The 22,307-nt window shown below is 45.9% G+C and overlaps 1 protein-coding gene across 25 annotated transcripts in view; it reads left to right on the plus strand.

Moving 5' to 3' along the window:
- The window catches only part of FBRSL1 (fibrosin like 1), a 494,766-nt gene that overhangs the window by 430,757 nt on the left and 41,702 nt on the right, over positions 1-22,307 (plus strand). For all 25 annotated transcript variants that reach the window (XM_056504116.1, XM_056504126.1, XM_056504139.1 and 22 more), the window contains one exon: positions 8,618-8,663. In XM_056504116.1, coding sequence (XP_056360091.1) covers positions 8,618-8,663 — 46 coding nt within the window. The remainder of the gene's footprint in view (positions 1-8,617; positions 8,664-22,307) is intronic.

The following is a 22,307-nucleotide window of genomic DNA, read 5'->3' on the forward strand; positions in this document are numbered from 1 at the left end:
GCAACTGTGATAAGCCTCTGCAGCTGCTGTGTGTCTGCCGGGGGGATGGGCAGATAAGGCTTCAGCCCTGGGATGCAGCCAAGAAATATTTTGGAGCAGTGAATTAGAAACAACAACAACAAAAGAGCCTTCTGCAGAGGCACTCCTTTGAGGTTGCTGTGGGTAAGACAGCAAGTTTCAATGACAGCAGACAGGAGCTGCCTTCCTGATAAGCTCCCTGACCCCCCATGCCCAGGAAAGGGCCACGTCAGAATTGCATCCACAACTGGGAAGTTCTGTCAGAGGGATGTCCCTGTGTCACATGCCATGGCCTGGGCTAGGAGGACAATGCAATCTTCTCTGTGCCTCATACACTCACTGCAGTTAACCTGGTGCTTTTCAGAGAACTGGATGCTGGTGTGTCAGGGCTGTCTGGCGTGGCATGTCACTGCAAGAAGGGGATGGACGCTAAGGGTGTCCAGAACAGCACCAGTGTCAAATAATTTTTGAGCACTCTTGAATGTTTGCTTTGTGATATGGTTCACATAAAATTCTATACAGAGTGCACTGCATATCCAGTGTATGTATTAAAAACAAGAAAACAGCGTTTTCCCTAGAGAGTAGACCACGCTGAGTGATCTGAGACCACAGAGTAGTGCTCTGAGGAATGGCAAAGCTGGGGGTTAAGCTCTGGAACACCCAGGCAGATTGGAGCAGGCTGCAGTGATGACAGGCATATATTCTGTTTGTCTTCTAAGGAGGTTATGTTGAATGTTTCTGGTGTGCTCATGCAATTTTCCCTTTTTTATTGATTTGATTATGTTTTCTTCAAAAATTGAAAGGAGGAGATATTTCACTGAATTTTTATCAGCGCCTTGGTTCAGCTGAATCCTAATGATCCAGCCATTGTTGGCCTCCCTAATTGTTCTAATATTATCTGACAACATGCAACAGACGATGGAAGCAGTTCCTTCCCTGTCTGCCAATGCAGGTTGTTATTCAGTTCGTTTTTGAACTGCAGCAATCCTCAGACAGACAGTGACCTTTTTATGAAATCAAATGTCTTGCAAAACCCTCTTGGTCTCTGAACTGTGATTTATAGCCATTTGTGTTGGAGAAAGCTGCAGGTGGGATTTGGGTGACACATAATTGGTTAAAAGATAAAATAAAATGAAGGTTGCCCTGCTGGTACAGTGATGGCAGGAGCTACAGGAATGAATTGCTTGGCAGTGCAGAGCCTGGCCCTCCTCCTCCCGCCCTCATCCGTCGCTTGCCAAGTCCTGTCTGGCAGGCCATTACAATGATAAATGCAGGTAGCTGGCAAAGACCACAGCTGAGAGTTTGTTCTAGCATGCCAAGCCCTGCTTGGCATTCCCAGTTGGTGCCAGCATTTGCACTCTTACTCAGTTTGACGGAAACCAGGACATGAGGTGTGAATTTATGTCCGCATCCTTCCAGGAGAGAGCTGGGATAATGAAATGCCAAGGCAGCCCTGGGAGCAGCAGAGTAATTTGGTAGGTACCAAACAACAGTCTGCCACCTGTCATTCGCAGCACAGTCCCTGCTCTCCCCCATCACTCTTCCTGCAGTGCAGCCTTTGAATTATAAGAAGTTTTAGATAGTTCTGCAAAGAGCACTCGCCGTTCCCTCTGATTTAGTGCAAATAAAAAGCCATATCCCCGCCAAATAGATGGGCTGACTAGATAGGATCAAGCTGTAATGACAATAATACAAACTGCTGTAGCAGTGTTGCTACACAGCATTCCCAGCCTTTCCCATCTGAAGGTAGGTTTTCCCTTACATTTGTAGCAAAAGGTAAATCAGTAATCAAATCTGTGCTTTCCTAAGTGAGTGTCTGGGCAACGAAAAAAATTTTAAATGTGGAAGCGTAGGCTGAAAAGTCAGTTTTGAGAGGGGATCAGCTCTCTGAGAAAGGCCTGAAGGCTCTGGTGTTCGAGATTTTTTTAAACCAGACCACACAGAGCCCTTTTCTCTTATCATGGGGCACTGTGTTTCCCTGACTGTGGCATGTATCAATTGCCTGTAGCATGGACACATCACTGCCTCAAACCTCACTGAGACCTGCAGCCTATCCAGTGGCACAGAGAGAGGACTTCTCTGCATGCCATTCATAGACCAGAACATCCAGGAGCATATTAACATGTGTTAGGGGGAAATCAGTCCTGATTAGAGTGGAAAATAGCAGGAATGTAAAGCAAAGTTAGATTTGGTAGTGTTTGGGGAGCTGTGCTTTGAAGGGGGAGGATCCTAAGATAAGGACCAAGTGCACCCTAATTTAAGTTAGGACACACAGGCAAACTAACAGCAAGCAAGTATTTTGGCTGGTTGTAATGAGGGACAGCTGGAAATTTTCTTTTCTTTTTGGTGTCTCTGGAAACAGCTGAGGAACCTTCTGCAGCTGTCTGACAAGCCTTGGTGAGGTCCAGGAACTCCCCAGCTTCCTCCCTTCTCCTCCTTCACTAAATTTTTTTTTCAGTACATATAGTTATTTATTTATTTATTGGAGCTGAGCTGGGAAGGAGAGGGAGTTTGATCTTTTCCTTTGGGAGACAGCAACTGCTCAGAGGAAGATGAATCATAAAGCATCGCTAATGGCGGGGATGGGAAGGGGAGGACTCTGGGCTGCAGCCATTCCCCAGGGGCTGGGGGATTGGTTTGAGGAGACAGGGAAGAGGAGTTAGCAGGCCTGTGCCCCGAGGCTCTGGTGGCAGACATGCTGTAGGTCAGATGTCCCTCTGTGTCAGAGGATTCAGTCACTCTTTGTCACGGGAAGAGGCACATCTGTGCAATAAGCAACACACCACAGCAGTGTATGTTTAAGAATTGCTGCTGCTGCTGCTCCATTTAATCTAGTTTGTTCAGTCCCACAACAGTTGTAAAATGATGAAGAACATGCTCAGGGTTCTAAACATTGTTAATTTAAGCTTATAACTGTCTTGCCAGAAGAGGACCAAAGCATGATGTTGAACTTGTGGAGGAGCAATGAGCTTGGTTCCTCACTGCCCTGCACTGAGTCATTCTCCATACAGCCTTTCCTTTGGTGCCTTCCACTCCTCATCCACTTTCCTTCCCATTCAGCATCATTCAGTGGTGAATTAGGACCAGTGATCTCTGCTTCTGGACTCTCTATGGCATAATTTAATCTGTGTTTTCAGGCTTGTGCTAGCTTCTCAAAGGGGCTGTTGCAAAAAACAGTCATGGTTATATAAACTGCTGAGAGAAATGAGCATTCTTGGAAGAAAAAGTGACAAAGGGGTGAGTGCATAGTGATAGTCCTTTCCAGGAGCAGAGCAGTACTGAATATGTGTGTGCTAAATGAAACTGAGGTGGGAACCTAAACAAGTGTGTTGCTATATGGAAGCACAAATATTTTGTTTCTAGTGAGTATTCTACAGAGTAAACTCATGAAAGATACAGAAGACCCATCACTACCTCTCGGAGATGGCCTTTAGCCATAATTGAACTAGAAGTATCTGTGGCATTTAAGGCATTGCCATTTCAATAAGTAGTTTCTTGTTTGGGGTGTTTGTGCTGTGTTTCACTGTGATGTGAACACTGTTGCGGTGTAACTGAAGGTACAACTGTATTTTTAGGATTGTTACTAGAAACAATAATTTCTGGTTGAGATTCATTCTTGCTTAGGGAATATTATTTATTATTAGTCCTTATTTGCACTGGAGGTCAACAGAATTTCATAAAATATCCCAAATATCAACTGTAACCAGATTTTTCAGAACAACCTGGTCACCATTCAGGTTTCCAAATGGATTTTTGGAAATGCTCCATACCCAGTAGCTCCAGTCACATCGATGCCCCAAAGGCAGCTGCTGAGTGCTGAGCCCTCTTGAAAGCCCAGTCTATAAATTCTGTGTGAAGATAATCATAGTGTGGATTTGTAGAAGTCTTGTTCCCTCTTGCTTAATCCCTCACACAGCTGGGCTGTGCTGTGTTCCAGCCAGCTGTGTACCACAAAGCTGGATATTCCTAGAAGGTTCACAAAAATTACTGAATTGCAGGTCTAACATTTCTTTTGTCTTCCTAGTTGAGCTGTGGTTTCTGTCCAAAAATAATGCAGGTTTTGGAAAGACTGTAGGCTACCTTGAAACATCCCCTCACAATGCAGGCAGTGTTACCCATGAGCTGCTTCTATATCCTGAAATGTGTGGAATACTTTGTTGGTCTTAAGGGGGATTTTTACTTTGGGTTTTTGTGTGCATGTGTGTTATTTCTGGGTTTCTCTTGCACCTTTCCATATGTATCAATTTCCATTTCCTACAGAAGAATCACAACCCAAACAATACCTTCCTGTTTTAGTTATTGTTCTCATATTACTGGATGAGGAGTCTGGTATGAATGACTTGCAGAGTGAACTGCAGAGTAGTAAAGCAGTACCAACATGCTGAAATTCTCTGCTGGACGAGCGATCAAGTGGCATTGGAGTGGTTGGGAAAAGCAGGGGAGGCAAATCAAAGGAAAGAATGAAAATTGATCCAGAATTTTCAGGTAGTGTTCGTGCTTTATGCTAAAACTTTCTCTAAGTGTATCCAGTACTTCTAGCTTGAATATCTCCCAGAGAAGGGTTTTCTTGTGAGCTTTTTAGTGCTTGCTAAGTTCAGTAATTGTGCAAACAGTCTCTCTTGAGACTGGCTCTTGGCTCTCTAGTAGACAGGCAGCCATCCAGATCTAAAATTCTAACTATCTCCTTCTTCTGCCTACTGTACTGGACTCATTTGGAGGGAATGCTTGGCTTTTGCCCTGTACATGACATACATCCCAGGTCCCTAACACTGCTTTGCTTGTTCCTTGTGAACCTGAACTGCGGCCTTGTTAGCTGTTTCCCAGTGTTTTGCTGTCAGGCTCCTGGAGTATCAGGCTTGGATCTGGCATTTGGTGCTCCAGGAGATGGCATGAAGGTCCACAGAGCCTCTGTAGTTGGTGATAAGGAACAATTCTATTCCCTGTTAGCCATTTATAGGCTACAGATAAAGGGGGGAAAAAAGAAGTAATTACTTTGAGGCCTGACATAATTTATAGTGCTGTCTTTGTCAGATGATGTTGTTCTGTTATATATAATCATTAAATTATTAATCTGCAAAAGCTCTTGTACCTTTCAGCTGCCTTGGGTTGGTGGGATGGATGAGGCATGGACTTCATTATGCCTCACTGCTCACCTTGAGGGGAGAGGGTGTGCTACATCCTTTGTGGTTACCACCTCACATTTGAGGAAAAAAGCTGCCTTTGCTGAGCTTTTAGTGCTGAAAATTGAATCAGTGTTTATATGTGCTGGGTTCAAGGGGAGGAAGGGGGAGGGACTGCAGCACAACTCCTCTGCATGCTCTCCACAAAGCAGAAAAGGGCAGAAATGTTATTTTCCTCTGCAGTGTATTCAGCCTGGTTTCAATTCGTCACAGAGCTGGGTGGAGGCATTTCCCCCTTTACGTCTAGAGTAGAAAAGAAAGAAAATCAAAAGGTGGCAAAGGATTGGTAACTTCATTGAATAAGCCACAAAGAGGTCCTGGAAGGCTTGGTGTCATCCAAAGGGTGCTGGGTCTTTGAGGTTTCAGCAGCATGAGGTTCTCTCAGGAGCTGCTGCTCTGGAGACAGATGTCAGATATGCTTCAAGTGCCACAGTTGTTACTGGGGGTGAGGACCATGCAAGCAGCATTTCTGTGAACACGAGCCTGTGATGGGTTCTGTGGCTGTGGCTGTACTCTGGGGTGAGGGAGATGAGCAGCCAGTGAACAAGGAAGGGTGGACGTGACTTCTGTCTGTGAGCTTCAGGCTAGGCAGGTCTCACTGCCTTATGCAGCAACAAAAAGGAGCTTGAGGGTTTTGTGAGATGGTCCTTCAGATGGAGACAGGCAGGAAGCAACAAGAGAGGGGAAAAAGGAAATTTTTAGTTTCATTTTGCAATCAAAGAACATGATTTCCTCTGATGGCTTAAACTCTGCATAAAAGACTCCAAATGCCTGGTTTTGTTCACAAGGGAAGAATTCCACTTTATTAATATTATTTTTAAATCTCTTCTTAAACATATGCAAATGATTTGCTTGGAACAGCAGTGTTTGGGAGGGGACTTGTTTTAGCAGATGTGTTGGTTTGCTGGATTTTTTCACTCATTAGTGGGCTCCCTCAGACACACAGGTTTTATTGTACGCTTTCTTTAAAGGGTGACTGATAGGGTTGAATGATGTATTCATATTCAGGCTCTTCCTCCCCCAGCTTCCCTCCTGCTTTTTACAGCAGCTCACAGAATATCCTATAGCACAGGCATTCACTGTTTCAAAATGGTGCTTGTGCCAAAAACTGCTCAGATCTGGAGCTAGAAATCACCAGAAGTGAGAGCAAAAGTTACTGTAAACTCTAGGTGTGAAGGTTTGTGTCTGCGAACTGAAGCTGCGATGTTGAAAACGCTGCTCTGTAAATGTTGACTCTGATTGTGGAAGGCGGTGGCACATGCTGATAGCAGAAGACTGAGCAATAATCCGGGTGTTTTACTTTGTCTCTAAAGTGAATTTTCTGGCTTGACTTCCTTAAACATTGTTTTTGTATAGTCTGGACCTGTAGCACGGATCCTTAGCTGTGGCTGAGCGCTGCCAGTGTGCGCTGAGCCTGCGGTACCGAGCTGGGGGCTGCCACAAAGTGGTGGCTGTGACTGCAGACCAGGGGAAGCACAAAGCTTCTCCCAGCTTGGGAATCCCAGGAAGGCTCTCCCAAACAGGGCTGCACAGCCCATTTGTGCCTCAGCGGCCGATTTACTGCTGGGGCTTTAGTGCACGCCACGCCGAAGTTTCATTGCCTGTAAAATGGGGGAATCTTACTTATCCACCTGCCACGTGTCCAAGTGCTCGTGGAGTGCTTTGAGAGTAGGCCCTGGCTTTGTGTGAGCTGTTAGCATGGGTGAGTTCCCAGAGCCTGCAGATGTGTTCTGCGTCCTGGTCACTTGGTGGTGATTATAAGTGAAAAATCTCCTAACAATGGGTTGTAAATCCAGAGTTGGCTGTCAAACGTTTTATGCACCGCTGTTGTTGCTGCTGTGTGACGCTGTTACACTTTCTTTGCAAACCAGCCTAGGCAAAACGTTGTTTAATCCTGGTTCTTCCTCTTTTTAATCCACGCAGTGAAGGGATCGTGCAGGTAACTGATTTTCCCTAAGATTTTAGGATCTTTTTGCTGAGCTGTGTAATGATCATACATGCCACAGCTACACGTGCAGCTTTGTCGTGGACATAATTCAGAATTTTTTTCTTATGTGTCTCAGCCTCAACCTATTTTTCATGTTGTTTTTCCTCTCTTTTTTGTACATTTGCATTAAGTAAGACATTCACTGCTTGCAGTGTCACTTTTCTTAGAAGTAACATTAATGGATCACTCTTGCTTCTTACTATATCTCATGCAGAACTTCTTGCATTTTACTGTTTGTTTTTTTCCTTCTGAGTCGTCATTTAAAATATAAAGCAATGTAATACAATTTGTAGTGCTCTTTATCATGCAAATCTCCCAAGGCACCTTAGAATAAAATCAATAAAATAAAAAATAATATCAACTTAGTTCAGCCATGTGTTAAATTAATTAATTGTTTTTAAAGCAGAGCCAGGGGAAAAAGGCTTTTTTCACTTTCAGTATCTTTTGCTCGTCAGCTTTGTACTTCACCCATTGTGTTCATGCAGCAGTCAGTGCCAACACGTTGATGATACTTTCTTGTAGATGGTAGCAATGTTGATCGTGCTCCTGCTCCCAGACCAGCTTTGATTCTGGAGAGGCTGCTTGCTATTTTATCAGATAGCGAGGAGGAAAAGCTTATGCTGAAATCGGTTGACTGTTTGATATCAGTGGGGGGAGGAAAGGAAGCCATCAAATTAACTCATAAAAGCTTTATTTGCGATGAATGGACTTTTTTTCCCTGTCTGTCGTTATCATCTTGTCTGTAACCCAGTGACCCTGATTATCATGAAGCTGTTTACAAGGTTTAGGTTAATTGGATTTCTTTAACTGTTTCCCAGAGCTGTGAGGAGCACAAATACACTGCTGTGGAGTTCAGACAGCATAGTGCAACCCAGTCTGCAAGGATACGGGCTTCTTCCAAGAGGAAGTCGTTTTATTTCATACTCAACTAAGTGCATAGCAGCATGTACCTATCATTTGGCATAATATTGAACAACACCCTTCTTCATACAGATGTGTTCAGTTGCAACTTGTGTTTCCAATACACAAATTACATTTTGCATGTTCAGCAAGAATTGAGCTTATTTTCAGTGAGAGAGCCTTTGAAATGTGTTTTGGTTGTTTTTTATTTTCCTTCAGCTTGATAGCAGTTTCACTGGTTTTGTTTTTATATGAGGAATCATGGATAAAATAGCTGTGCATTGCATGGCTGCCTAAATAAACGAGACAGGAGGATGTAGTTGGGTGAGATCAGGACAGTCCTCTTGCTTGGCTTTCATCTCCTCAGGATGCATGCTCGTTCTTTAATGGCACAACATTGCACCCTCCAGGTGCAATGCGCAACTGCAGGTCTCCAGATAACCCACTTGTTTTATGAGCTGTGTTTTTGTGAGCAAGCCTTCCGAATTTCTCCTTCAGGATTATTCACCCTCTCTTTCTCTTCCTTTTTCAGGCTTCTGTAGGCTCTGAGAAGCTGTTCTCTCCTGCAGCAAATAAAGGTAAGTGATCTGGAGAAATGCTTTCCTTATCTTACAGCAAGAGGTTTGGGTTGTGAATCTGCATTGTGCGAATAGCAGGACATCAGTTTTGCCAGAGCCTGTAGCTTGGCCACACACATTGTCATAAAGATCAGCTTTAAAGGCTTGTGATGATTTAAGTTGAAATTTAGAGCTGCATTGTCTCCGTGTGGGGTGGGACTTCTTCCCTTCCAATAAGATTTGTATTAAGTGTCTTGGAGAGAGGGATTACTGACAAAGGAGAAGTGAGTCCTTACTGTAGGGGATATGCTTCTCCCTCTAATACAATCAAATCCTCATTTCTTTTAAACAAATCAGTATTTCAGTGCTGTCTGTGCTTGCACATCCCTCCCCTGCCAGTGCCCATGGAGCATTTGTGCATCTGGGCTCTGCAGGACACGCTGGAGGTGCTGGGCACGGCGCAGCTCCGCTCCTGCTGCTAATGACAGGTACCTGTGATAGGCACTGGGTGTTGCTAAGAGACTGCCTGCTCCACATCCCCTTGGGGGGCACAGCCACGGAGCTCTAAATACGCCAAGCCCTCCTCTGAGGGCTCGGCACAGCCATAAAACAAGGCTGCTCTGCTTTCCTGTGTTCCCAGGGATAATCTCACTGAGATGGATCCTGGGCAGAAATGCCAGAGAAACAGCTTTGGAGAGGACAGGCTGTGGTGGAAAGCATTGTGCTGGGAATGGTTCCACTTTGCCATGCAAGGAGGTTTGTGTGGCTGCAAATTAATTGCTACGGCTTGTGGCTGTCTGCAGCATCCTCTGCATTGAGCTGCAAAATAAAATCAGTTCACAGCAGTAGTGATGCTAGGGGCATGCAAATGCCCCAAAGAGGGGAGATGAGGCCCATCAATAAGAAGTGATGAAATAACCTTCTTGCATTTTTTCAGTGGGGCCGGGAAAGGAACAATTTGCAGTTGTGTAGGAGTAGGTGCTGGACATGGAAAGGCATTTTGGTGGTTGTGTGCTCCATCACCTGGATCCAGGCCCAGTTTTTAGCTGGGCTCTTCAGCAGCAGTAACTATTAGGAATTCTCTTTCTTTCCAAGCTTTGCAGATTTTCAATGCCAAATGTGGAAACTGATGACAAGCCCATTATGTTATTACATTTGTAGATATTTTTACAAAAGTATGCAGCTTTATCTGGGGGAAAGAGGGAAATTTAAACAAATGGTGGGGAAGAACATTTGTCTTCTCTCACTTGGCTTGCTGATAAGGCAAACCAGATTGCCCATACGGCACTGCCTCGGCAAAACAAAAATCTTGCCATCCTGCATAATGCCTGGCACAGAGATCTGCTGGAGAGGCTTATGTTGAAGTGTTAGCAGCTTTGTTGGCTCCTCCTTGTGCTGAAACCCAAGATCCCCCACCCCTTCATATCATGGAGCAGCTCAGCAACATGAGTTTTCAAAATACCTCCCTATCAGGAAGTTAAATGTGCGAATGCCTGTGAATTTGCTGTCTTGAAGTTTGCGTTCAGTGCTGTTTATATCCCTGTAATTTCAGCCTGTTCCTGTTTGCTTTAATGTGGGTGTAGACATTGCCAGCTTTGGGTTCAGATCACGGGTTTTGTGTCAGACTTCTCTTTTACCCTGGCCGTGTACTGATGCACCATGGGCTCGTGGGCAAGCTCTCCTGGGGCCACCTCAGCATTTGGCATTTGGCTTGAGAGGTGAGAGAAAGTCACCTCGGCAAAGATTTTTGTGTAGAAACCCAAACAGTGCTAAATCTTCCCCCTCGCCCTGTTATCACTCCCGCAGTGCAAGAGCCAGATTTGTCTCTTGCACATGCAAATGAACGCCGCTCCTACACGACCAGGCTCGGGGATGCCATATGGCCGGGAGAAAGTGACTTTCAAAGCATTGCACTTAAATTCCTTTTGTGCGATAAGAGCGTTGATTTAAGGCCGTGTTCTCCGGGGCTGGAGCCCTGGTGGCTCTGTGGGGAGGGGATTAGCTCAGCACGGTTTCCTGATGGGCACACGCATGGAGCGGCACGTGCTGGTCCTCTCCCGTGGGCATTTGCACTGTGCCCTTCTTTTGTAAGCACCGGCGGCCTTTCTGCGGAGATATTAGCTAGCAAACGGGCAGCATCCGAGCTGCAGCTTTCATTGAAGGTAACCAGGCTTCCAAAACACATAAAGTGCATTCATTGTCTGGTGCAACTCCCCGTGTTCCCAGTTCATTGTTTGGTGCAACTCCCTCTGTTCCCACAAACTTTCCCTGGGGATGTGTTTGGCCCTGTGCATGTGTTTTATGCCGTCCTAGTTTATCAGCAGCTTAGCAATGCAATTAAGTATTGAGATAGGCGGGTTACGCTTATTTGAGGCTGGAACAGCTGTAAAATGCAACCTTTGACCGCCTTTGAGAGCAGCACAAAAGGCCGGAGGAGCAGTGCCTTTTGTCTGGGGCTCTCTGGTGAGCTTTGCCTTTGCCCCCTGCTCCGTGGTGGCCCTGCTCCTCCTCCTGACACAGCTCTCTGCAGCAGCAGATGCGCAGCGTGGATGTCCACTTCGGGGACCAGGCACTATTATAGTGCAGAGAGAGGTGTCCTGACCCGGGGTGACCTCAGTAGTCACAGCTGTGAAATAGGCTGAATGGGGCACTTTGAGCTTCCAGCAGAAGAGGAGATTAAATCCTCTGTGTGAGGAAATAATAATTAAAAGTAAAAGCTGAGAAGCCCTGATCTGCTCTGCTGACAGTCTTTGTTTTCTGATGCAGAAAAGTGTTTGTTTGGCCAACTTGTCACTGCAGTACAGAGTTACAAGGGCATTTGCTGCCGAGGGCCGGGTCTTACATCCTCCTGGAGAATAAATCAATAAACAAATAATAAAGGTCTGTTTGCTCTCTCATGCAGCTCCTTTCTCACAGGAATCTGCCAGCCAGCCCTTCCTTTTTCTGAAGGGCGGGTACCAGGAAAGGCAAGGGAAGTATAGGCAAGAGCCAAATCTGTCCCTGTGTCTCCAGGTAGGAGCATGAGGCAGAGGGGTGGCAGTCAGGGACAGGAAGGCAGGTGAGTTGTGTGGCTAAGGAGGTGAGAGGGACAGTCACCCCTAAAACACTGCAAGGACTCCTCCTGCCTGCTGTGGTATTTTGAAGTGTGTGGGGTAGGATAGTTTTATTTTCTGGATTTGAGCCTTGGCTCCTTTCTGCTGGCTCTCCAGCTGTGTGCTTCCCTCGTGGGTCTGGCTGGAGGCAGTTGAGCTCTCTCACACCAGTCCTCGCTCCAGAGCTGCTGTATGCCAGGGAGAGCAGGGAGGTGCTGCCTTTTGTACCACAGCAGCCTTGTGGCTGCAGCCCGGGTGGCCTGCTGGGTCCCCAGTGTTTGAAACTAAGACCACTGTGGCACTGAGGGTGAAATGGATGTCTTAAAGGAGCTGTTTCTCTTGCTTGGTTTGATAGGTCAGAGGAAAACCTCCATGGAAAACTGGAGCCTGGGCAACAGCCAGGGTTTCTCCATTCATAACCCCAGGCAAGCTGTGGGTGGGAAGGTATCTGTGAGATGAAAGAGGTGTCCAGGAGCCCCCAGGGCATGAGATGCCCATGGAGGAGCCAGAACTGCACAGCCCCAGAGGCACTGGGCAGCAATGTGGGAGAAAAGAGCTTTGAAGTGTGTTGAAGGCAGTATGTTGTTCCTATCTTTGGATCAGAATCAAGCTGGGCACGGAGGGAGCAGTGTAATCCATCTGTCTGGTGGCACAGAGTGGCTGGCCAGGACCCAGCCCTGCCCTGGCTGTTGGGGGCTCACTGAGCTCCATGCCTCAATTTCCCCCTCCTGCAAAATGAAGACGAATGCTTGTCAGCCAAGTGCGCTCAGAGACTTAATTAATGAATGTTTGTCAAGCGATTTATCAAGAGATCCTTTTAATGAGAGATTCCATAAACAGTGCAAGGCTTCATTTTCATGGCAATAATAAATGACAGTGAAAGTAAGTCTTATCCTTCCCCCGCATGTGTGCCCCCCCAGGAAAAAAGATTGCTTACCCTCCGCTCTTACTTCTCCCTGGGTTTCTAGGCAGAGGGCTTTGAAGTGCTATCTTTCATCATGAACTGTACACATCCTCAAAGCTCTAAAGCTCACAGCCTGTGTCTTATCCCTCTGACAAGAGGGAGGCAAGCTTTCTCGGCATGCAGGTCATAATTGTCAGCCATGGGATGTGCCGCAGCCACCCGCCCCAGCGGGCTAATGCAGCTTATGCTTCTTTGAAGTTCCCTCCCTTTATTTTCTGTCCTCTTGACCACAAAACAGTGCCTTGGGCCAGCAAGAGAGATTTCTTGTTCAGAGACGACACTGAGCTCTGACAAGCACATCTGAACCAGAGAAGAACCCTTGTTCCTCTGAGATCACTGCTCCATAATGTTGTTGCCTTAAGGGGACTGTCTCTCCTTTTTCTCTCTGCTTCTTCTCTTCCTTTTTCTTATTCTTCTTTTTTTTTTTTCTTTAATTCAGCACTAAACTGTCACACTAAATCATTTTAAAAGCTGGAGCTACAAAACCTCCAGTGTAGGACATGCTGTTAAAAAATGATGGTTATTACTGTGTGATGGGGTGAGAGGGGAAAGGAGGGGCAGGGTGGCAGGGGCAGGATGAGGGAGCAGCAAGTCATCTCTCCAGGAGGAACCTGTGAGCGCCCGGTGAAGCAGAAAACAACCTGAATGCACTGAGCTCAGAATACCGTGCTTGGCACAGGTTTGCAGCAGCAGCACAGCTCCAAGGATGCTCAGCACTGGCAGGGGAATCAGGAGCCCAGTGTCTCCTGGGCTTGCCATGCTGCGTGCGTGCCTTGGACCTGTCCCCTGGCGCTCTGCCTCCAGTTGTCAGGGTCACAGACTCCCTGTCTGGGCTGGGACAGCATCTTCTGTAATCAAGCCCACCTCTCCTTTGGGGCTTTACCTTACTGTGCCAGGAGAGAGAGCTTTCCATCACTGGAAGGTCTGCACAGACAGAGCAAACAAGTCTCACCGCACCCAGTCAGGCAATTAGCTCTGTTTTACATGAGTGGAGGTCAGGAGAGATGTAATCAGTTCTCCCAGTTTTCTTCCATGGGGTCCACAGTGGGATCTGAGCTGCATCCTGTCTCTTGATCTTAGTTTTATCCCCATGTTCTGGTTACATTTTGATGAAGTCACCATCTTGTGCTTGATTACCTGCGCAGCCAGGGAGCTTGAGGGGGATGATAATTTACAGCTGAACCTTTGGACAAGAGTCCACCATGATTACAGGCATGCAAAAATTTCCACAGCAGCATCTGTAATAATAAATAAAATAAGTAATGCATTTATTTAGATAGCAACCATATTGCTCTGATTTATACTGTGCTCAAGATGCTCTGCAGCTGCTCTGCTCTCCATGCTGCATCTCTGGTGATTTTATCACAGGCTTACAAGACTGTGTTTTTCATGAAACCCAGGCCTTCAGAGGATTGTACCAAAACCTAAGGTTTAATTTCATTATTTAGGCAAGACTTTAGTCTTCCTGACAACAGAGAAGAGCCTAGAACTTGTGATTCTTCTGTGTTTCAGAGTCATAAAGAAGCCCAAATACTTCAGTTTCAACCTTGTTTTAAAGATAGTTTGTGATTTGTAAAGTCTTCTGGGGTTGGCAATACTGGCTACTCTGAGTTTGATGATAAATCCAATGTGTGAGCCCATCCCAGCATCCTCTTGGAAAAGTTCTGTACCAGGATGAGTGAATTATCTTTCTTGCATATGTATAGACATAATTATACAGTGGTCTGAGAATGAGGACTTTGCTTTTCAAGAAGCATTGGTAACCAAGGTAGTCACCCAAGTCATAGCCAGTTACCCACATTTCAAACCAAAACTAAACACAGAAAATAGTGCAGTAAGTGCAGCCTTTTAGTATTGTAGCTCTCTGATTTTGCAGGCTGTGCTCTGAAAAGTTCAGCCTTCTCTTTGGGAACGGGAATGCTCTCTCTGTCTCCCCTGTTAGCTGTTGTATGTGTATTTATTAGTCCAGGCTATAGCCATCCCTATCTGCAGCAGCTGTCTGTGAAATTATGATGGACAAGCAAGAGACCATTCACTGTAACCACACTGTCCGGTTAGTTTGGTAAAACTCAGAATGTAGAAGTGGATAATTTATTAACTTTGACGCAAACTGAGTGTTGTGTGCCTCCCAGAGTGAGAGCTGCCTCGTGCAGGCCAGCAGGGTTTGCTTGCACCAGTGGCCATATGGTTTGCACAGCCATCTCCAGGCTTCTTCCCTTCCACTGAGCCAGCATAGAGCTTTCTTTGTAGCTCCAGGCTGCAGCCAGGAGAGTTGAAAAGTTGAATTATAAACATTTCCAGGCCTTCTGGTTGGTATCTTGTGTTTTGTTTTGTTATTTTAAGGATGTGGGGGTATGTTCCTGCATTCCTGTCAGTGGGATTAGAATGAATAGAAGCAATACTGTAGGAGATAAAATGTGTTTAATTATTTATTTGAGAATTACAGATTGAAATTGCTTTTTGATTTAAAGCTTCCAAGTCATGGATATGTTTTTGGAGTAGAGAGAGACTCACAGAAACATATATATGCACAATTATCTAGGGTAATGTAAGAAGTCTCTCTGCTCAACTGCCCTTCCTCCACAGAATTTGTTCATTTCCTTAAAGATTTTAAATTTCAAATGCGGCTTTGTTAAGTATCACAGAAAGCTAACAGCATGCTGTGCCTTGCCCACCAAAATGTAAATAAAATAAATAAAGTCTTCGTTGTATAAATGTTATGAAGTGGGTGGTTTATTTTCTTTAATTATACTTTTTATTTAAAATAAACTATAAAAGCAAAATATTATATATCCTGAACGGGCCAGCACAAACTCATATTGATTGAGTAGGCACATTCTAGCTTTTCTCGGTTCATGTAAAAGTAGACAAAAGGACCATCAAACTGTAAATCAGAAGAAAAATACAGAAATTCCTTCCAAGTGCCTGTAGTAGTTTAGGCTTTTAAAGGACGTTTGAAAGATACCATCTTTTTACTCCTTGTTTATAGTTTGTTTTTCTTTTTTCTTGAGTAGCAAAAGCCAGCGTGTAAAGTCTCAGTGCTGTCTCCAGCTGCAGTCCCTGGTTGCATCTCAGCACAGAAGGATGCTGTAGGGTGGTGATGTTAAGAGCAGCAGTTGCAACCCCCACAAAACTGTTGGGTCTTCTCAATTCTGCTTTTAAAATACCTCAGAGACATGTTTTATTCATGGAAGATTTTGTAAAGCTTCAGTTTCTGAGAAAAATTAAACGCTGAGTATAAAGCTCATTCCCTCTTCCAATGGGCGAGCAGCGCAGGATGAGGGGAGGTGTCTGGTGTGGGTCTGAGCTGTGCCCACCACATCCCCAGGATTTAAATCAGCCTTGCTCCTTGCAGAGGAGAGTCCTTGTTCTCTCCAGCCCCCCGGCCTGAGGCTCGTGCTGGTTTCTGATGCCCCTTTCTGAGCTGCTCTCCAGCCCCAGCTCTGTTTCTGTGTTAGTGGAGCAGTCTGACAGGATACCCTGGGCAGCTGTGCTGGACTCTGTAACAGCCCCTGAGGGACTCCTGCAGACACAGCAGGGCAGGTCAGCAGCACAGAGCAGGGCAGCCTGGCCATCCACCAGGGATTTGCAAGGCACTGCTGGTGCGGGGGGAGCTGGATCTGACCCCGGGTCAGCTGGTGTTTCCCTCTGGGCAATCAATGGGAGTGATCAATGAGACCAGGGCGTGCTGTTTAATTGCAAAGGGATCTGGCTGCTCTTTTGTGTGAAATGCTGGCGAGGTCTGTAAGTCCCAGCAAGAGGCTTCAGGAGCAGAGGATGCTGTCACCATGTCACTGCTTCTCCTGCTCCTCTCTCTGCCCCTCTGGAGACTGAGACCTTCCCCCTGGGGCAGGGCTGGGGCTGATGACAGGACCCTGCTGGCCTGATCAGCCTGTAGCACTTCATGCTGTTTCTGGTTTGGGCTTGGTTTTTGTGTATTAGCTTCATTTGCAATCAGTGCTGTGAGTGATGGAGCTCTCTGTTCCTGTCCTGTGGGAGGAGAGGAGGGGGGCTGGGTTTGGGGCTTGCTTTCAGCCGTGGGGTTCCTGCCGTTCTCTTCTTTAATAACCATGCACACATGTGCTGGCTGCTTCCCTCACCTCCGTGCTTCGCTGGCCATCCTTCCTGCTAACAAGGGCTGAGCACATTCCCCGTGGAGCCTGTTAATGTTGCTGCCGAGCTGCCTGGGGACTCACAGCATGAGGCTTTCCTTCCATCTCTGCTGCTGCGGGCACTCGGCCCCGGCTCCCGGCCTCGGTTCAGCCAGGTAAAGCCATACTGACTCCATTCACTGCCCTGTATTTATTTGGGTTTACACCAGTGTATAAGAGCAGGACTTGGCAGAGTGTTTGTGTTTGCGTGTCTGTGTTTCTGAAAAGGGTGCTTGTTCTAGTTTGTTGGGTTTTTTCCCCAAACAGTAAATATTTTCTTGTAAATTGCTGGGACAGAAAAGTGACTACAGTGCTTTTAGTTCATGTAGTTGCTTTAAATTGATGGCAAAGACTTGCAGGAGGTAATAGGAAATTAAAATCTTTTTATATTTTTTTAACTATCCTGCAAAATTTATTGCAGAATTATATCCCCACTCTGGGATTCTGTCGGACAGTTCAAAAAGCCTGTGGAAAGGTTCTTGTTCACCATTAAATTTTTAAAGTTATTGAAGTAATTTTATGGAGCCCTATTAAGTTTCTGAAGAAACATACTGGTTTCATCACTAATAAATTCTTAAAGGTTTATCCATAAGGGAATAGTCAGAGTTCCAGATGTCTCTCCAATGAGTGGACATTAACATTTTGCCCTGTTAGAGACAGAGTCTTAAAGTGTCAGCAAGGTGAGTGGCAAAGCTGTGAGGGGCTAATTGCACCCACGTACATCATCAGGCACTGTGGGGGTGGTAGGTGCTATGCCAGTCAACCACTGGAGTTCAGGTGGAGATTTAGAAAGTGGAAGTTTGTTCGTATTAAAAGGTGAGGAAGAATACTGCAGATACATCTAATACAGATAAATCCTGGGGTGGTGTTAAACTTAGACCCTGGCATCTGTTTCTGAGCACCATCATGTTCAAGAGAGGTTGCAGCCTTGAAAAAGAAACAGGGCACCCTGGAACTCCCTGTGACACAGGGACTCATGGTGCTTTCAAAATAATGCAAAATAATGTGTTCACTGTGCTTTTGCACCACATCCAGAAAAGCACACAGAAACTTCCTCCCAGTGAAAGCAGAGCATCAGGCTGGCTTTGTGCTTCACTTAGTGCTCACAAGCCTTTCGTGTGTGAGAGCAGAGCCACCTGATGCACAGCAAACGGGCTAGGAGGGAAATAAAATTGTGTAATTGCCAGTTTCCTTCGATTCCGCTCCCTCTCCCGTTGTGCATAAAGGAGGCTATTTAAGTCTCAGCTGGAGTGAGGCTTGGTAATAAGCAGACATCTATGAACCTGCATCTGCTGCTGCTGTCTGCTAAGTTTGTTCTGTATTTCCATATTTATTGACGATCCAGTTTTGGGAGAGATCTGTCTGAATGCTCTGTGTCACATACTGTGAAACCTGTGGAAGAAGAGTTTGTCTCTTCAGTCCCATGAGTCCTCATCCTTGGACATCTTGGGAAGTGCAGGACCAGGCAGCATCACCAAAGCTGACATCAGAGTTTGCAAACCCGCCTCAAACCGCGCTGGCTTGCAGAGCCAGAGCCTGGGCAGCTCTGTGCAAAGCAGGTGGCAGAAAAGGGCCAGCCTTGTTGGATGAAACAGCCAACATTTTAACATTTCTCAGTGTTACAAGATTTGGCTTCCAAACAACTGAGCAGTCTCCAGCCCTTTGCTTTGGTACATGGCTGGTCTTCTCTGGGCACAGCAGAGGTGCTCACAGTGCAAGCTCTGCAGAGACAACCTGATTTAATACAGGCTTAAAGGCTGGAGGAAGAAATTTATAGTGTGAGCGTTGAATGTTTATACAATAATGAACATGCCATTATTTTAGTTATTGAACCAGTCTTTGAAACGGAGCTAGAAACATGCAGCCAACAACTAGAATACGTTCATTACATTCTGTACTGATCAATTTAGTAACCGAAGTGGGGCAGATTATTTTATGCCTTTCATTGTATCAACAAAAATGTTCTCTGAGCATAATGTGCGTTTTGGCCTGAAATATTTTTGTGCTACAGGCCAGTCTCTGGGCTCTTTATGTCATTCTAGCAGTATGTGCTGTAAAGCTGCCTTCAGCAGGCATCTGGGGACTCCCCACTGGCTGGCAGCACAGTCAGCCAAGCTTAGTCCTGAGGCCAGTGCAGAACAGGGTCTGACTTAGTGGTTGTGAGCAGCAGAGCACCCTTTTGCCAGCCATGCAGGTGGGAGTAATTCAGAGAGCTCTGAATGCTCCAGATGGCTCTGTGAGCTGTACCAGGAGTTCAGATGCCCCCAAGAGCCTGTGTCAGTCATCCCTAGGCTGGTCCAGTGAGAGACACTGCCTGGGCTACACTGCTTGCAGTCTCTCCCAATAATACCATTGCTGCACACTAATGGGCCTGCATGAAGAGCCAGAGTTTGAAAACACTGCCAGAGAAGCTCTCTCCTTTTCTCTCATCAATTCTCTCCTCTCAGAGATTGAAGAGAACTGGGTCTGGGTTTTTGGCTCAGACTCCTGCCTGCTGCATACATTTCCTCCATCAAATGGACACAACTATAAACCTCTTTCTGCATCATTTCCTGCAGGCCTGTACTAAACATGCCACCCAGGTGTCCCTGTGTAAAGCCACTTCTTGCTGTGTCTGCTTCTGTTGCTGCTGGCAGACTTGCTTTGCGTGCTCACGGCAGGGCTCCCATCACAGCGTGTTAATTTTAAACAAACAAAGACTGCATTTTGATTTGGAAGGGACTTTCCCATCAGTTTGCATTAGAGTTTCTCTTAAAAGGAAAGGCTGGATTTTGTTTTGTTTTATTTTCTGTTTTTCTGTCTTTTAATATGATCCCTGAAATTTTGTTTTCACTGAAATATTGACTGGCAGCATTGCAAATTGCCTGCATGCAGTCAGGAGCTTGCCAGCACTTTCTTACTCAGCTAGCCGTCAAGGTTGTGGATTCCACCACAATCGGTGCCAGGAAAGCTGTTGATGAAAAATACTCCTAACATCTGTGAGTCCTCTCCATCCAAATGAGATGTAGTTACATTCTCCTTTTCCCTATGCTCCTTCCAGAGTGTTGCTTCAGACACCTAGAAAACCCTGGTTGCAAATCATAAGCTGATCTCTGTTTGATTTGCAGCTCCATTTCCAGCTCTGTCGAAATCCAATATAAACTTTGAAGTGCCCTTCCCCCAAGCATAATACGTGAAAAATATCTGCTTCCAAAGGGAGAGCAGACGGGATTTCTTTGCCCCAAGCATCATTTGATCCAGATGCTGTCCCATGCTGTCTATGGCCGCTGTGGTCACAGGCCAACAAGGAGGGTGTTGTGTGGGTGGGGAAAGAGGACAGGGTGCAGAGGAGGCTGCCAGGCGTGCCCAAAGCTCTCACACACACACAACGTGTGTGCACACACAATTCTGCCAGCACAAGGAGGGGACTGGGGGCGGGGGGGAAAAGCCTGATTTCCCTTCCACCCTGTTCCTACCACCACCACCAATTCACTAGCCAGCTATTAAATAATTAACGTACCCAGTGGGGCAGGAGGAATCAAAAGCTGTTGTGTTCCCAAGTTTTCTCTGGCTCTGAAAGGCACGTCTCGCTGTGTACTCTGGCACCTCGGAGCGGGTTTTCCTCCCTCCTTCGCCTCCCCCTTATTATCCCGTATGTGTGCTGGAGAGGGAAGTGGCGTTCCCAGCCCAGCGGGGGATGCCTGTTATTTCAGACTAGCAACAGGGGAAAAGGAACAGCCTGTTGCCTGATTGATGTTTGTTTTTTGTGGACAGACACCAAAGGTTCATTAGAGACGGAAGGTTTGGGAGGAGGGAGGCGGCGGCGGGGGAGGCGCTCGCTCTTAAGGAACTATTGTACCCCTGTGCACTAACCTGGGCCTGCACTTTCTTTGACTTCTGTGAATGTCTCAGCTGTACCATTTTGGCCCTGGCAACTTTAGGAAAATATACACACCACAGAGGTTCCAGTGAAAGCTCTGTGATGAGGGGGTCAGGGAAAAGGAAGGGGAGGAGAGAACAATGCAGTAGGTTTTGCTGTAATTAATTTCAAATGTGCTGCTCATCTGTTCTCTTCAAGTTTCAGAGGGAACAAGGGGAGCTTGCAGGGCTTTTCCTACCACATCTGCATCTTTCCAGAGGTGGCTTGGAAGGGCATCTTTCCTTCCATCTGTGGGTTTGACCAGTCTTGCAATGTGGAACACCGAGGGCAGCACAGACCAATGCTGAAAATTATGTGCTGTCCAGAGGTGGAGGAGAGGGAGAGGAAGGAAGGAAAGGGTGTGGAGGAGCTTCTCTTCTTACCACACTGGGTAGATGAAGCTGGAGAGACTGAGGAGGTTGGTACTGGGTAAAGCAGATTTCTCTGCAGTCAGGAGAGCACATTTGATTAAACAGCAGATGATGTTATATTCTACTGTTATTGGTCCTGAAATGCTTCCAGGTTTTGGTGCAGGTGAACTGCTGCAAAGCTTTTAAAGGTTTGACTTCATGCCTTTGAAAAATCTCACTTCCTGTAATTGGATGGTAACTAATAAGTTAAGTGCTAAACTTTTGGTATTATGGCATCTTGAGTAGAAAGAGTTTTTCTGATTGCTGTGTCTGAAATCTCATATGTTGGACTGTGCTGTATGACAGACGAAACAGGAGCTTGGCATCTGCCATAGGGCATTGTCACTGTGTCCTTTGCCTTCAGGTCTTAGTATCAATGAAGTTACACAATTGCAGCAGTAAAGAGAAGCAAAATGGGCCTGTTAGACTATTGACTTTACTCCCCTCAACAAGATAACCAGATGCTAATTTGATAGCACTATGAATCTTAGCCAGAAAAATCAGTAAGACAGAAACTTAAATTACACTAAATTACTGTTAGTGCTTTAACAGCTCTATTTTCAAATTGCTTCTTGCTTAGAAGCTTGTACTGAACCCTGGAGCTGGTGGATAATGACCTCTTGTTTAAACACGTGGCTACTTTACGATCCTTAGCTCTTAGAAAAACCAACCTCAATGTCGGGCGGTGAATATTTCTGAAGTTTGCCCATAAGGAAAACATTTCTACAGGGTGATTGAAGAAAGTGTTCTCTTCTCTGGTCAGAAACCAATTCAGTGCAGTCACAACATGCTGAATACCCCAAAGGTACTTGAGGTGGGCGCTTGTTTGTAACACAGCCCTCTCCAGGATGCCAGGGCTGGTGTGTGACAAGTAGAGCGTGACCATACAGTGATAAATGTTTCTGTGGTTCCTTGGAAGGAATGTAAATACTGCAGCGCTGTTCCAGGCTGTGTAAAGGAGTGTGTTGGGTTCTGTAGTCTTACAAACTAAATAGACTTCCTGGCACTGGGTATGGTGTTGGCTGCTGAAAAGCTGGTCAATGATGGAGTTCCACCAAATATATGAGCATAACTTCAGGCTGTGAACAGGCAAAACTGGTATGGAGAACCAAAAACATGGAGAAGCCCAGAGCTTCTGAATGTGGCATTT

This window comes from Oenanthe melanoleuca, chromosome 15 (genome assembly GCF_029582105.1).
Source record: "Oenanthe melanoleuca isolate GR-GAL-2019-014 chromosome 15, OMel1.0, whole genome shotgun sequence".
NCBI classification, from domain to species: Eukaryota; Metazoa; Chordata; class Aves; order Passeriformes; family Muscicapidae; genus Oenanthe; species Oenanthe melanoleuca.